General features: G+C 40.1%; 1 protein-coding gene across 3 annotated transcripts in view; it reads left to right on the forward strand.

Moving 5' to 3' along the window:
• LOC132823388 (nuclear factor NF-kappa-B p105 subunit-like) overlaps positions 1-15,513 on the forward strand; it is a 157,103-nt gene that overhangs the window by 93,416 nt on the left and 48,174 nt on the right. For all 3 annotated transcript variants that reach the window (XM_060837157.1, XM_060837155.1, XM_060837156.1), the window contains exon 4: positions 7,995-8,093. In XM_060837157.1, the coding sequence (XP_060693140.1) occupies positions 7,995-8,093 (99 nt within the window). The remainder of the gene's footprint in view (positions 1-7,994; positions 8,094-15,513) is intronic.

Below are 15,513 nucleotides of genomic sequence, written 5' to 3' on the forward strand. Positions count from 1 at the left end.
ATTGGAGAAAAGAAGGTTTAGGGGTGACTTGATAGAGGTGTACAAGATGATTAGGGGTTTAGATAGAGTTGACCATAAGAACCTTTTTCCACGTATGGAGTCAGCTATTACGAGGGGGCATAGCTTTAAATTAAGGGCTGGTAGGTGTAGGACAGATGTTAGGGGTAGATTCTTTACTCAGCGAGTCGTGAGTTCATGGAATGCCCTGCCAGTAGCAGTGGTGGACTCTCCCTCTTTATGGGCATTTAAACGGGCACTGGATAGGCATATGGAGGATAGTGGGCTAGTGTAGGTTAGGTGGGCTTGGATCGGCGCAACATCGAGGGCCAAAGGGCCTGTACTGCGCTGTATTTTTCTATGTTCTATGTTCTAATACGGCATATCAACATTTAACTCTGATCCTAGATGGCTGCCCTTCTTTGATCTTCTTTGATCTCACAGACAAAGGACTAACTCATGTTTGAACATAATTCTGTCAAGTTCTAAATTGTGAGAGATGGAGTAAGGTCTCTTTCCTTCAACGAATTCACCAAGATAAAAAAAAATTGATGGAATTAAACCTCCTATCGTGTGTGAACTTACCCAAAGCTCAAAATCTATGAGTTCCAGGAATGATTGTCTCAGCGCTTGAAACTTACGAATGAGGTCTATGAAAAAACCAATCAAATGATAAATAGATGTGGAAGGCCATTATCCATTCTTTGTGGTACTGCACAGTCTTATAACTTTAAACTATTCTGGTTGGACACTAGAAGGGTTGAACGTATGACTGAAGCTGAGTGAGATAATAAATCTTATAAGCGCAAATACCAGAGGTAAACCAGTCAGTATAAAAACCAATAGCAGGGGGACAGTTCCTCTAGCCAAAAGAATCCTGCATAACAACCAGTCAACTCCAGAAATTCAACAAGAAACAATTTGTTTTCAGCAGAGAAAAGTTTCCTTTACAGAAACCCATTATAACCTTATCTGCTTAATTCTTCAGAATCTATCTTTCCTTTTGTGTGTGCCTGCATGAGTGGACAATTGTGCTTCTTATATTTACACCTCATTTTGAGATGTTGTTTGAATAAACATTTAACTTTTCATAGAATCTCTGTGGTATAGAAAGAGGCCTTCAGCCCATCAAGTCTGCACCAACCCTCCAAAGAGCATCCCTTCCAGACCCACACTATTCTCTGTAACACCACATATGCCATTGTCAATCTACACATCCCTGGACACCATGGGGTAAATTAGCATGACCAATCCAACTAACCTACACATCTTTGGATTGTGGGCAGAAACAGAGGAATGTGCAAATTCTACACAGACAGTCACTCGATGCTGGAATCAAACTCTGGTCCCTGGTGTTGTGAGGCAACACTGCTAACTGCTATGCCATAGTGGTGCCCTTCTGACTTAAACCTGCTTGAATATCTGCTGTATGCTTATTATCAAAAAGAAATCACAAAATGTTTGAAACACTCCCTCTTTTGCAGCTTTTCTTTTCTGGTAGCAGATAGTTCACTTCCAAATCCTGAAGCCAATCCCAATTAGGTCATTCAAATTTAAAGAGAGCAAAACACCCCTACTGCACCCACCACCACCACAACTCAGCTAGTTTAAAAATGACAAATAATGGAGGGAATTCAGGAAAAGGATAAAACAATTTAAATAATACTAGTAGCACTCAAATAAAAGAAAGGCCTAGTTTTTTGATTGCTGCTCTTATTGAAGAGTAACATTAAATATGGCTCCACTTCTCACAACTGTTCATCTTGTCAAATTAAGTGAGCACTGCTTTTGATAGGTGTGCCAAAACTCTGACCATATTGATCATTGGTGTAACCTCAACTCTGAAAACTAGAATGAACCTACAATCTGCAAATAAAACTACAATTCCATTCTGTAAAAAGGTCATTGGATTCAAAATGTTAATTTTGCTTTCTGTCCAAAGATGTTGTCAGACTTGCTGAGTTCCTCCAGCAATTTTGGTTTTATTTATGAAAAACAAGGTTCTTTTGGACTCACCTTCTTGAGTCCATTTTGTTGTATGGACCTTTCAGCATAGATCCTAACATGAAATGTGGTTTGTTAGATAATTTTATTAAATGTTTGATGGAGTGGTCTTGCACCAAACCAGAAGAACACCAAGCTACAGGTGTGGATTTAACCATAAAACAAGTTTATACCACAAAAGAAATACAAATGAAATAATATAAACATTGTCATGCCTTGCCCTTTGGCACTTTGTTGCCTCTGCAAGAGTTTATATGCTCACATTACTTCTGTCTGGACTTGCGTTTTAGGACATATATAACGCCAGCCAGCTTGTCATGGTAATTAGTGATGGCCAGTAAGTATGTAAGTTCACTTGCTGAGCTTGAAGATTTGTTTTCAGATGTTTAGGTAACACCCATCAGTGAGAATCTCTGGTGAAGCACTGGTAGTATGTCCCACCTTCTATTTATAGGTCTTGGTTTCTTAAGGTGGGCGATGTCATTTCCAGTTCTTTATTTCAAGGATAGATAATAGTGATGATCAGTCAAAAGAGTGGATATGTTGCTGGATATCATAATGCTATGTTGTTCTCACACTATACTGTATGCCAGTAACATATGTGGTAAATATACTGAATGTTCTTCAACCAAATGGTCAAGACCCAAAGTTTAAAGGGAGTACTTTTCAGTCATCATGGAAGACAACCTTCAGTCTGGGTTGCTGGCACAGTAAGGCAAAGGCATCACCTACTATCACTGCAGAAATGTGGATATGTTCAATAGGCTGTGTGGGTTGATTTGGGTCATGGACTCTGAAGAAAGTTCATATTGGACTCAAAACATTAACTGTGTTTCTTTCTTCATAGATGCAGCCAGATCTGCTGAGTTCCTCCAGCAATTTCAGTTTTTATTTCAGGTTTCCAGGATCCACCATTCAGGAATAGTATCATTGCTTACTTAGACTGATGCATTTTTGTTTGACAAGAGTTTTAGGAGATATAAATGGAGACAGATTAGTGTGCAGCGCAGTCACCATCTAATTAAGAAATGAAACATTACAAATATTCTCATGGGCATAGTATTTGTGTTGCCTCTATTGTCCATGATCAGCATGTTTTACAAGCAGGAAGTAAGCTTTATCTTGTCCTTAGAGTATGGATTCCAATTAAATGATTTCAGAAGAAGTGCCTGAGAAGTTAAAATACAGAAAGCTATTTCTTGTCAGACGTTTTCCCTGAATTTAAAACATGATTTCTCAACACACTTGTTCTCCCACACATACCCACACAAGGGGATTGGTCACAAGTTCACTTTTAAAAATTATGTTTAACTAAGCACCTAGTTTTTGATTTCTAGTGTCCACGTGGCAGGTCTGATTTTTAAAATTTAAGTGATGCTTTAAAACCAGAGTGAAAGTCTTGGAAAGTGAAATGTTCTCAGCAGCTTATGACATTTCCTCTCATCAAATTTTGAGTTGTTTGTACTCAAGTGAACTTTAACTGGAATGAGTTGTGTATTTTGGCTGCCTGAGGTGACACAGCTTGTTTCCAATGTTGATTTGAGGACTGGCTGTACCAAGGGCTTTGATGGTTCCACCAGCTTCTTGATGTTCCCACAAGGAGGCAAGAAAACATTTGACATTGTCACAAGTTGTAGTGATTGGTCCTTTAAGGATAAGCCCTGAGGGAGGAGTCATGTAACCTGCTAGTCCAATCAGGGATGGAGCTGCACAAGGTGTGTTGGGACTTGCCCAATAGTTAGATCAGGGAGCGAGGCATGTAAAGACATGTAGTTAATTGGCAGAGTCAAACTTTGAAGTTATTACATTGGTGATAAATGCAACTCAAATGTAAAAAAAACCCACACAAACCCAGCCTGCATAGAAGATAGCAGTCAAATCATTGTTTCTGAAAATTGGAACTGTTCAATCTGGCTGCAGAAGATTGGGCAAAAGGTAATGTCACAATAGTCCTACTGAACCATAGGGCTGCTCTCTCATGAGAGAGAGAGATGGCTGGTGTTTTAACCTGAGGGTCATCAGCGGTCAGCTCGGAAGGATCATTAAAAAGGGAAGTCCTTTGTGGTAACTTCAGTCAGAGCAGGAATTCATTCCACGCTGTCAGCATTAGTCTGCATTACACTCTGCCATCCAGCCAACTGATCTTTTGGCAAACATAGAATTGGATTTAAAAAGGTTGATCAGAGATTGCTTCAGCTATGGATAGTGCAGAGTAGGGTGCCCAGGAGTTGTAAAGTGCTCTGAGCAGCGCAGTCCACCAGTTAGAGCGAGAAACCTCAAGAAGCAGTGGCATCCAGAAGTGAAGGTCTAGATGATGCACAGAAATGAAATGTTTTAAATTAATTCACAGGATAGCTAAACCAACATTTATTGCCCATCCCCAAAAGCCCAGAGGGTATTAAAAGTCAACCACATTGCTATAGGTCTGGAGTTACACATAGGCCAGACCAGTTTCCTTCCTTAAAGGACATTAGTGAACTAGATGGGTTTTTCAACAATCATTTTATGGTCATCATTAGACTCTGAATTCCAGATTTTTAAAATTGAATTCAAACTTCACTATCTGCAGCAGTGGGATTCAAACCCACATCCCTGGAACATTATCTGGGTCTCTGATACCACGAGACCAATACCTCCCCATATGACTTTGGAAATTGGAAGAGTCAGAAAGTACAGAAGATTAAACCAATAGCCTTGGATAGACCATGAGTGCATAAAGTGTTTCAGATGTGGGGAAGCTAAAAGCTTCAAATATCAAATAAAAGGTACATTTGAGGCATAAGTGCAAGGATAAGCTGAGCCTGCTCAGCACATGTAAATCAAATAGTACAGTACCAGTGTACCTAATAGAATATGTTCCTGAGGTGGAGTAGATAGTTATGTCTGTCAATAATGTAAAAGCAAGCAAAGTGGTCCCCATCATCGTGGAGCTATTGGCAAATGAAAAGGCATTCTGAAAGGACTGAACACTGGGGCCTCCCCACCACTGAGGGGAAGGAAGCCTACTGCTGTCTTCAAGAAGGGGTCCATCCCATGAGGTTAAACAGCATTGGAATCAGGCTGACAACATACATGTGGGAGACCATTAAGATAGTGGGTACCATAGTGGCTCCAGTGAGCTACCAACAGTAGTCTGCTCAGCAGCCTTCATTCATGGTGGATGGTCAAAGATGGAGTTTGATGGAGTGTGATTGGCTCCAAGATATCAAATTAAATTGGCGAGAGATTTTCAGCACCAAGGATGAAATTGTCAGAAAGCACCAGGATATTTTCCGGGAAGAATGGGAAGAAATCAAAAAGGTGAAAAAAGTACAGCGATTGTTGCCAATTTCAGCAGAGATTGCCTCTGCTACTCAGTTACATCCATTGAAGTGTCAACTACGTGGGACTGTTTTTGGAGATAATGTTTTTGTCACTTGTTCAAAATGGATGGTGGTGCTTAAAATGAGATCCACAGTTGTGCAGTCCACAGGATACCAAAGGTCCCCATTTTGGATGTTGATACAAGTTTTAACAGTGTGAAGTTTCAGACGTTTATGACTTACAACAGAATAATAAAACATACCAGAATGGCATCTTACCATCCTTCGTCCAGTGGACTGGCTGAAAGTATAGTGCAGAATTTCAAGGCAAAGAAGCAACCACCCTCTTCTTTAAACACCAAGTTAACTAGGTTCCTGCTATCATCTAGGGTCACCCCACAAATGACTACTGGCATCTGTCCAGCTTAGTTGATAAGAGATTGTCAGTTGAGGACCAGGTTAAACCAGGTATTCCCAAACTCCATGGGAAGGGTGGAAACAAGCCAGAGGAACCAGGTGAGGAACAATGATTTATTTGGAAGTACAAGAACATTTGAGATAAATGATGCAGTGTTAATGAAGAATTTTAGTCATTGGAACAAATTAAGTTCCAGTAGTCGTTGCAGCCAGAACATAGCTAGTGTCCTTCAAAAGTAGCATACAAGACAAAAATGTTTAAAAACTATTTTGTCCATTTGCATGGGAAAGAGCCATCCCAAGAACCAATGTTATGCCTTGATTCCGTGGTACTGGACAGGAGCATTGTGGGTTACCTGGGGAATGAAATGTCAGATCAGCCAGTAAGTCCAGACTGCTGTCCCACTGGAAACAATGGAAACAGGGTGGTGAAACAATGACACAAGGCATAAGTCCTTGTTGAATCCAATAGTGACTATTTCATTGGAAGAACTTCAGTCAGTTAAGCAAGAAAGAAGTCATCTGACAAAGTTATTGATGGAATAATGTTACTACTACTGCTTACAAAATACCTTGAAAGAACTATAACAAACACTAAATTGGACAAACAGGCAGAAAACTAGCCATCAGGACATAAACATTAACTAGCCACAAAATGATATGACCCACTCTCACTAATATCCTTACATACAGATGAGGAAAGACACCACTTTGACTGGGACAACACATCCATCCTAGGACAAGCCAAACAGAGACACACACCAGAATTCCTAGAAGCATGGCATTCCAACTGGAATTCTATCAACAAACACATTGACTTGGATCCCATTTACCACCCCCTGAGAAAAAGAACAGGAAATGACATCACCACAGGAAATGGTGTCACCACAAGAAATGACATTACCAACCCAAAGAAACCTAAATGCATAAATAGAAAGTGGGCCATAACATCAGTGCTTTATCTGGAAGCTCACTGATGATGTTACCTAGTATGATGACGAAACATCTGAAAACGGACTTTCCAGATCAGCAGCTAACCTACATCCAGAACCTCAAGCTGAGCTACAAATTTTCTCAAAACTCACTACTGCTTTGGTAATTTTGTAATTTATAATTCTGATGTGTTATAAGGGACTTTAAGAAGTGGAAGAAAATAATAGTTGGTCCTTTTAAGAATGAGATTTGAGGGATAGGTCATGAGATTTGTTAGTCCAATCAGGTACAGAGTGGTGAATCCTCATGAAACTTGTGGGGACTTGCGCAGCAGTGGAATTGGATATCTTGGTATGTAGGAATACGTAATATACCCAGTAAATAAGTGTTATTAAGTGTGTGCATGCACGTGTTTGTGTTTGCTCATGGAACATTCTCTTCCCCGGTAAACTGTGACTATAAAGCACATCCATGAACAAGTTCAAGGCCTTTATTTTTGGCCTTGGAAGATATACAGTCTCCTTCAGATTACCTCTGTAGAATGAGGTATCTCACAAGTTTGAGCAACAGGTGATGCTAGCTGTTTCAAAATACTGATCTGCAATAGCAACATGAGTGTTGTTTGCCCCCTAGCCCAGATGCTGCTGTCAAGCGAAGAAGACTTTGCCTATCACCCGAATGGAAGTGTGAGATGTGAATTTCAATCCTGAAATGCAACAACGATTAGCAGATCATATCAAACAGGATAGACTTATGGCCATTCAGAGTAAACAAAGTACTGACTACACCCAACTAACCAACACTCGAAAATCTCTGAGCATGATATTCAACATTAAATGTGTGTCTGTGATTGAATTACATTTGCTAAATAGTCTATATGTGCAAAGAATTATACTGGCCAACTAATTTAAACTTGTCAGTCAGTTTCAGAGATTATTGTACTTGCATGTATCGGAAGTTACAGTTATTAATATACAGGGCTGTACTCTTTGTAACAGAGAGAGCATGTATACACTTTGTGCCTGTTTCATTTCAATAAAATAAGTGTTTATTTTTTCTCTGATTCATTTCTTGATCTGTCTGAATCAATCTGTGCTGTTTAAAATTTAATCAAAGCCAAGCAGTTAACTTTCTGTCATAACTATCTGGTCCATTCAAAACAGAGTCCACCTGTCAAGCAATCAACATTCTTCTCTCCTATAATATAATTTTTTTCCACCTTACATTGATATTTCTTGCAAATTGTCCTGTTGAGTGCAAGATAAAAATCTTGAACAAAACTGTAATAAGTTGCATTAATTGTCAAACAAATAATCAGTTCATATTATTTCTGCTTTTAAGCGAGGTTTCCGCTTTCGTTATGGATGTGAAGGACCATCTCACGGTGGCTTGCCAGGAGTCTCAAGTGAAAAGAACAAGAAAACATATCCAACAGTGAAGGTACTTTTGTTTACCACACAATGACTATGACCTATCAAGCTTACACTAATCTTCAAACTATTTAAAGATTTGTTTTTTAAGATAATTTATACATTTCCACTGTAAAATAAAATTATAAAGTACTGTAGCAGTTAAAAGAGCAAAGAAATTTTAAAATGGCAATAAATCGACACTAAAATGATTTTGACCCTTATTAGAGAATAAGTACTCCTGTCCCTTCAGATTGCACAAAAAGAACTCTCAAAAAATGGTTGAGGTACCTCCTAGCAATGCTTTAAAAGCTGGGGATCATATTGTTCACTGCCTTGAATAAATGATTGGAACACACTCACGCATCATCCTCCATTTCTAATTTAACATTCTAAAGAAAGTCTTACAATTGTCTCCAATTTTCCAGTACTAATGTATATTTCTTGTTTCCGATGTTAGTGCTGGGTGTTCATGGCCTGTATTAAAAGTGCATTTTTGGGTTTTGAGCATCACAGAACAGTTGCTAATCTCAACTGTCAGGCATCCCTTGAACAGAGTGATCTGTCATTGGAAATTGCCCCACGAGCTATTTATTCTAAATGGAATCCCAATGGAATTGTTCCCAATGGAATCTTTCATACCTTTGATGAGTATTTTAAATACGTAGTAGACACATAGGGGCCAAATGAATTTATGATATGCATTTTCATGATGGTATAGCAAATGGTGTTATGTACTTTTGGAACAATCAAGACTAGTTCATAACTTGTACTAATAAAATTACTGTAGATTTCACAGCAGATGAATAGTTTTATTGAAACATAGTAAGGCATTTATACATTGGGTATCAGTCTAATATTGTTAATAATTTTGTCAATATCTATGTCGTGAGGAGATTTGGAAACATATTGAAACAAAACAACTTGCAGTACATCAATTCTGTTGTATCAGTGCAATATACACAGGACAGAGATATATGAAAAATACCTGTTGGGTCTCTGATTATTTCATCACCTGCCATGTAATTTTTCTTTACAGGAAAATACATGCTTTCTCATTCACACACTTAGATTAGAATCTTAACCAGTTGACAGGCTGGGGGGGGGGGATGTTCTCTGGCTAAGTGTTGCAGGGGGTTCAGAAGAAAGGTAAAAACAATGACTGCAGATGCTGGAAACCAGATTTTGGATTAGTGGTGCTGGAAGAGCACAGCAGTTCAGGCAGCATCCGAGGACAGCAGAAAGGGCAGGGAGTAGTTCTCAGTGGGCTGCCTCCTTCCTAATGCCAGGTCTCTTGATCATCCACTGAATCAATGAGAGACCAACCCCATTCCTGGGAACAAGTTGTAAGCAAATACAGCAGGGAGGAAGAAGCCCTTAAATGGAAATATGTTGCCCTCTTAATAGCCAGAATTGGCCCTGGTTCAAAAGCCACCCTCAAGAACTCCCACCTAGGATTTAATTGAACTAGGGCAGAAAGACAGTGATCCACAACCAATACCTCCCATTCAATTAAATGCTGTTGACTCCAAACTCACCTCAGGAGAAGCTTCCACCCTGACTTTCAATATTTACTTGTCCAGTTATAGGATAAATGAAAAATACTGCAGATGCTGGAAATTAGAAATTAAAACAAAATGATGAAAATGCTCAGTAAGTTTTGTGGCATCAATGGAGAGAGAAACATGAGTCAAACATGACTTTTTCTGAACTGAAGAAAGGGAGAAATATGATGTAATTTATACTGTAGATAGGGAGGAAGAGGAAGGAAGTACAACAAGGAAGGTCTGAGATAGGAAAAACATAAATTGGCCATAGCCCTGGAGGGTCACAGGGCTGCTCTGTCATCAGAGAGAAATGTCTGATAGTGGTTTAATCTGAAGGTAGAATGCCTCAGGCAAGGGGAGAGGTTGAGAATGGGAGTCCTTCAATGGTAGCCTCAGCCAATGTAGGATTGAATCCACACTGTTGTCATCACTCTGCATTGCAAATCAGCCATCCAGCCAACAGAGCTAACTGTGTTAAAGATTAAAAAAAAACTGCAGATGCTGGAATCCGAAGTAAACAGGAAGGAGGCTGGAAGAGCACAGCCAGCCAGGCAGCATCAGGAGTTGGAGAAGTCAACATTTCAGGTGTAACCCTTCTTCAGGACTTGGGGTGGGTGTAAGGGTGGTGGGGCAGGATGGTGAAGTGGGGATAAGTGAAGACAGGTGGAGGATACAATTGGTTGGTCAATGGGAGGATTGAATCTGGTTGGTGGCAGGAAGGGGGAGGGGCCGAGAAGGGAATCAGGAGGAGGGGAGTTATTTGAAATTGGAGATTCAATGTTGATCCCTCTGGGTTGTAGGCTGCCCAGGCAGAAGATGAGATGTTGTTCCTCCAATTTGCGGTTTGGTTTGTTGTGGCAATGGAGGAGACCAAGGATGGTCATGTCAGAAAGGGGGTGGGAAGGGGAGTTAAAATGGGCAATGACTAGGAGGTCTGGTCAGCCCCTGCAGGCTTGAGTAAGATGTTCATGCAGGGACTGTTCCCTTTGACAGTCCTTGGTTTGTGCCACTCTCCAAACCAACCAAACAGAAACCCCAGGTACCTTCCCCTGCAACTGGAAAAGAAGCAAAACCTGCTGGTACAACAGCCTCCTCACCTCCATCCAGGGCCCCAAACAGTCCTAGGTGAGACAGAGGTTCACCTGCCTCTCTTCCAACCGAGTTTACTGCATCAGGTGCTCCCTGTGTGGTCTTCTTTACTTCGGGGAGACCAAACATAAACCAAACTAAACGGAACAATTAGCTGAGCATCTCAGCCCTGCCTGGAGGGGCCAACCGGACTCCCAGTCACGGCCCATTTTAATTCCCCTTCCCACTCTCTTTCCGACATGACCATCCTTGGCATCCTAAACTGCCACAATGAACAAAACCACAAATTGGAAGAAGAACACCTCACCTTCCACGTGGGCAGCCTACAGCCCGGAGGACTCAACATTGAGTTCTCTAATTTCAAATAACCTCCTTTTCCATCCCCAACTCCTTTCCCAGCCCCTCCCCCTCCATTCCACTCCTTCTTGCCACCACCTGGATTCATTCCTCCCATTGACCAACCAGGTTGTACCCTCTGCCTGTCATCACCTATCTCCACTTCATCACCTTGTCCCCACCACCCACTTTATCTACAGCTCCCCCCATACTCCCACCCCCAGACCCAAAGTAGAAGTCCACCTGAAACGTTGACTTCTCCACCTCCTGATGCTGCCTAGCTTGCTGTGTTCTTCCAGCCTCCTGCCTGTCTACTAACAGAGTGAACTGACCTGGGATAAGATGGAGGGTACGTAGATTAAATGACAAAGATATCATGGAACAAAGGGAATGGGAGTGGTAATAGTTATAGCAATGAAGCAAAGCATTGGTCCAAAGTATTGTTCTCTCTGAAAGCAAAAATGTGAAAACAAGATATAGACTGACACTCAGCAAGAAGCTAATCAATTTGGAAGACAGTGTCTATGGTCTGAAGTTATTGAATAGAATTTTGACAACAGAGTTCACTATATTTTTTCTTTTTTTTGCAATTTTCTCAAGGGATAGTGTTTGATTTTAGGGAGTTGCTTTTTCATTCTCATTAACTGATTTATTAGGTGATACTGACATATAGCAGAAACCTTCCATATACGTGTTGATGTAAAAGGTATCTGGACTGTCACAGATGCAGAATTAGAATAATTTAACAATATTCTTAGTATCTCCAATCAATATACATCATTAATTTACTGGATACCTTGGTATTTGAATTGGTACAAAACACAATTTAACAAATGTTTTCTCAAAGCAACTGACACACTTCTATATATGAAAGGTCATCATTCCCAAAACGCTCCTGCAGAATACTGAAATTATAACCAGGCAATTACTACCCTATTTACTACATTTTGTCTCTTAATCTTTTAGTTATGTTTAAAAATTTACATTATTCATTACAGTAGGCTCCACGCACATCCCTGCTTTCCTCTGTCCTATGACACCACCTTGGATCTAACAAAAGGGAACTTCTGGATCCAACAAAAGACCTTCATCCTTAGCAGAAGGCTGCCTCATCAAAAGACTCTACCTCTGGCCACTGGTAGCTCTTGGTGCAACAACAACTCCTGCCCTAATTTTCACTTCTCCCAGTCACAGTATCGCCCTCCAGTGCAGTACCAATTATTGGGCCCAACTCCCTGGTCTCACCTCTGTTTTTTAAGCACTAGTGCAGAAGACTGTAAAGTACCAAATCAAAGTATGAGGTGCTGTTCCTCGAGCTTGTGTTGAGTTTCACTGGAACAATACAGCAGGCCTAGGACAGAAATATAAACATAAGAGTAAGATGGTAAATTTAAAACAGGAAGGTCAGTGTCAGCTTTTTCACTGTGTATTTGGGGTCTTAGACAGTGAAGAAGCGGGAGCTAAATACTAAGTGTTACTCCTCTTAATTTTCCAATTTTTGGTATCTGTCTGACCTGAGTTTTGGGCGTCAGCATAATGGGGGTAGAAGAGAGATTGGATGAGATCAGTTTGGAGTACATTGTACTTTTAATATCGTTATTGTATCTAAAGTTTAATTACAACATGTAATTATTAGAGGTCATGTTCTTTGATTGTGGGGTAGATCAATGCTTTTGTTTTAAACTATAATTTTTGCAGCTTAATTAATTGAATGTGTACCTTTGGTTTTGGATTCTAAACAAAATCAAATACACAAATGGTTTCTACTAATGAGGTTCTGTTCATGCAAGACCTGCAGCCTTTTCCCTTCTAGGTGCAAGAGGTTGAAATTATTGGAGGGAATCCTGAGGGACAGGATTAACATGTATTTGGAAGTCAAGGACTGATTAGAGATAGTCAACATGGTTTTGTGCGTGGGAAATCATGCCTCACTAACTTGATTGAGTTTTTTGAAGAAGTAACAAAGAGGATTAACGAGAGTAGAGCAGTAGACATGATCTATATAGACTTCAGTAAAGCATTTGACAAAGTTCCTCATTGTAAACTGGTTAGCAAGATTAGATCACATGGAATACAGGGAGAACTAGCCATTTGGATACAGAATCAGTGCAGGGTTCAATGCTTTTTGTCATTTACATAAATGATTTGGATATGAACATAGGAGGTATAGTTAGTAAGTTTGCAGATGACACTAAAATTGGAGGTGTTGTCAACAGCGAAGAAGGTTACCTCAGAATATAACAGGATCTGGATCAGATGGGCCAATGGGCTGAGGAGTTTAACTTTGATAAATGTGAAGTGCTGCATTTTGGAAAAGCAAATCAGGGCAGGACTTATACGCTTAATGGTAAGGTCCTGGGGAATGTTGCTGAACAAAGAGACCTTGGAGTTCAGGTTCAAAGTTCCTTGAAAGTGGAGTCCCAGGTAGATGGGCTAGTGAAGAAGATGTTTTATATACTTTATTGGTCAAAGCTTTGAGTATAGGAGTTTGGAGATCATGTTGTGGCTGTTCAGAACATTGGTTAGACCACTTTTGGAATATTGTGTTCAATTCTGGTCTCCCTCTTATTGGAAGGATGTTGTGAAACTTGAAATGGTTCAGAAAAGATTTACAAACATATTGCCAGGGTTGAAGGATTTGTGCCAATGGAAGAGGCTAAATAGGCTGGGGCTGTTTTCCCTGCAGCTTCAGAATTTAAGGGGTGACCTTATAGAGGTTTATAAAGTCACAAAGGGCATGGATAGGTTGAATAAACAAGGTCTTTTCCCTGGGGTGGGGGAGTCCAGAACTAGAGGGCATAAGTTTAAGGTAAAAGGGGAAAAATGTAAAAGGGATTTTTGGTGTCATCTGTAAACTTACTAACTTTTCCTTGCTTACCAATCACATCTTTCGATGGCTTCTGTCAGTCGCATTCTGGCATTGAAATCACCAAAGAAAATCAGATCATCTCCCCTTGTAACTTAGGGCCTTGAGTAATCAAGACTTGAATAAAACTCCTCTCTGGCCTCATCCATTGCTTCTATGAATTGGGTACATGCATAATGATGGTGGCATACTGATTTTGAACAAGGATGAGCCTCAGTTTTACCTTTCCAGAATAAAGTTTAAGCACTCCCTTGTTATTTGAGAAGATCTTGTCCTGACCGTAGTGTCTCACTGAGGGTAACAATGTCAGTGCCATAGTGCTTAAGTTCCTGGGCTAAGATAGCAGTGTGACAGTCAAGTATGTCACTGTTAGGCTGTCCATGAGGGTTCTGCTATTCCAGGCCCGAGACATTATTTTCAGGAAGTGAACGATTCCTATACATGAATTATTTTGCTTTCTTTCACCCAAGAAAACATTGTGATTGGCTGTGTATTGCTATAATAAAAATAGTTAACTTAACAGATAATGGAGGTGAATTTGTGAATAACAAATTTTGTGATATGTAAGAACTTAAATTTTATAGTAGTAATACATTCTGCTGCAGCACATTGATTCAATATCAGTTTGTGAGTGAATCCATGCAATAATTGATGAAATATTACTCAAAATATGAGCAAATCAGGTAAACTGCAAGTTACAAATGGCACTGCCAAATGCAGTACATGCCAGAAAATCTTTTACAGATAATTGGGAGTATCATCAATTCCTATTAGTATACGACTAGAATTCAAAACTGCCGTCACTATAGTATGATAATCCTCCAGCACTATAGGGAGCAACTGTTAACTCTGCTTTCTCCATCCTTTGACATGTGCTACATGCTGATAGAAAAGCACTCATCAAAGCTGAAGTGTCAGAAATATTAAGAGAGAATTGAGACATTATACAAGACCATCAAGGAGAGATTTTAGTTCTGGTAAAAAGGATTTATTGTAAGGCAGAAGGACACAGAGAACAGAAAGTGACAGAAAATGGTAAATAATACAACATGGGAATTAGACTTTTAAAATTGATGCTCTGTGAGACATGGGGTAATTTGGGAATTTTACTTATGAAATTCATTATGAAATATGACATAAAGTAAGCTGGGTGGGCAAACTATGAGGAAAATGCAGAATTGCTTCAGTGGTGAAGCAATTTTGGGCGGCATGGTGGCTCAGTGGTTAGAAATGTTGCCTCACAACACCAGGGACCTGGGTTCAATTCCAGCCTTGGGTGACTGTGTGGAGTTTGCATGTTCTACCGTGTCTGTGTGGGTTTCCTTCAGGTGCTCCGGTTTCCCCCCACAAACCAAAGCTGTGCAGGTTAGGTGAATTGGCTGTGCTAAATTGCCCATGGTGTTCAGGGATGTATAGGTTAGGTGCATGAATCATGGGTAAATATAGGGGAATGAGTCTGGGTGGGATATTCTTCAAAGAGCCAGTGTGGGCTTGTAGGGCTGAAGGGCCTATTTCCACACAGTAGGGATTCTAATTCTAGTGAGTGGGAAAATACACGATAGATGAACTGTAATGTGGATAAATGCAATATTACCATTTTAGTATCAAAAATA

The sequence above is a fragment of the Hemiscyllium ocellatum genome, chromosome 16 (genome assembly GCF_020745735.1).
Source record: "Hemiscyllium ocellatum isolate sHemOce1 chromosome 16, sHemOce1.pat.X.cur, whole genome shotgun sequence".
In the NCBI taxonomy this organism is placed as follows: Eukaryota; Metazoa; Chordata; class Chondrichthyes; order Orectolobiformes; family Hemiscylliidae; genus Hemiscyllium; species Hemiscyllium ocellatum.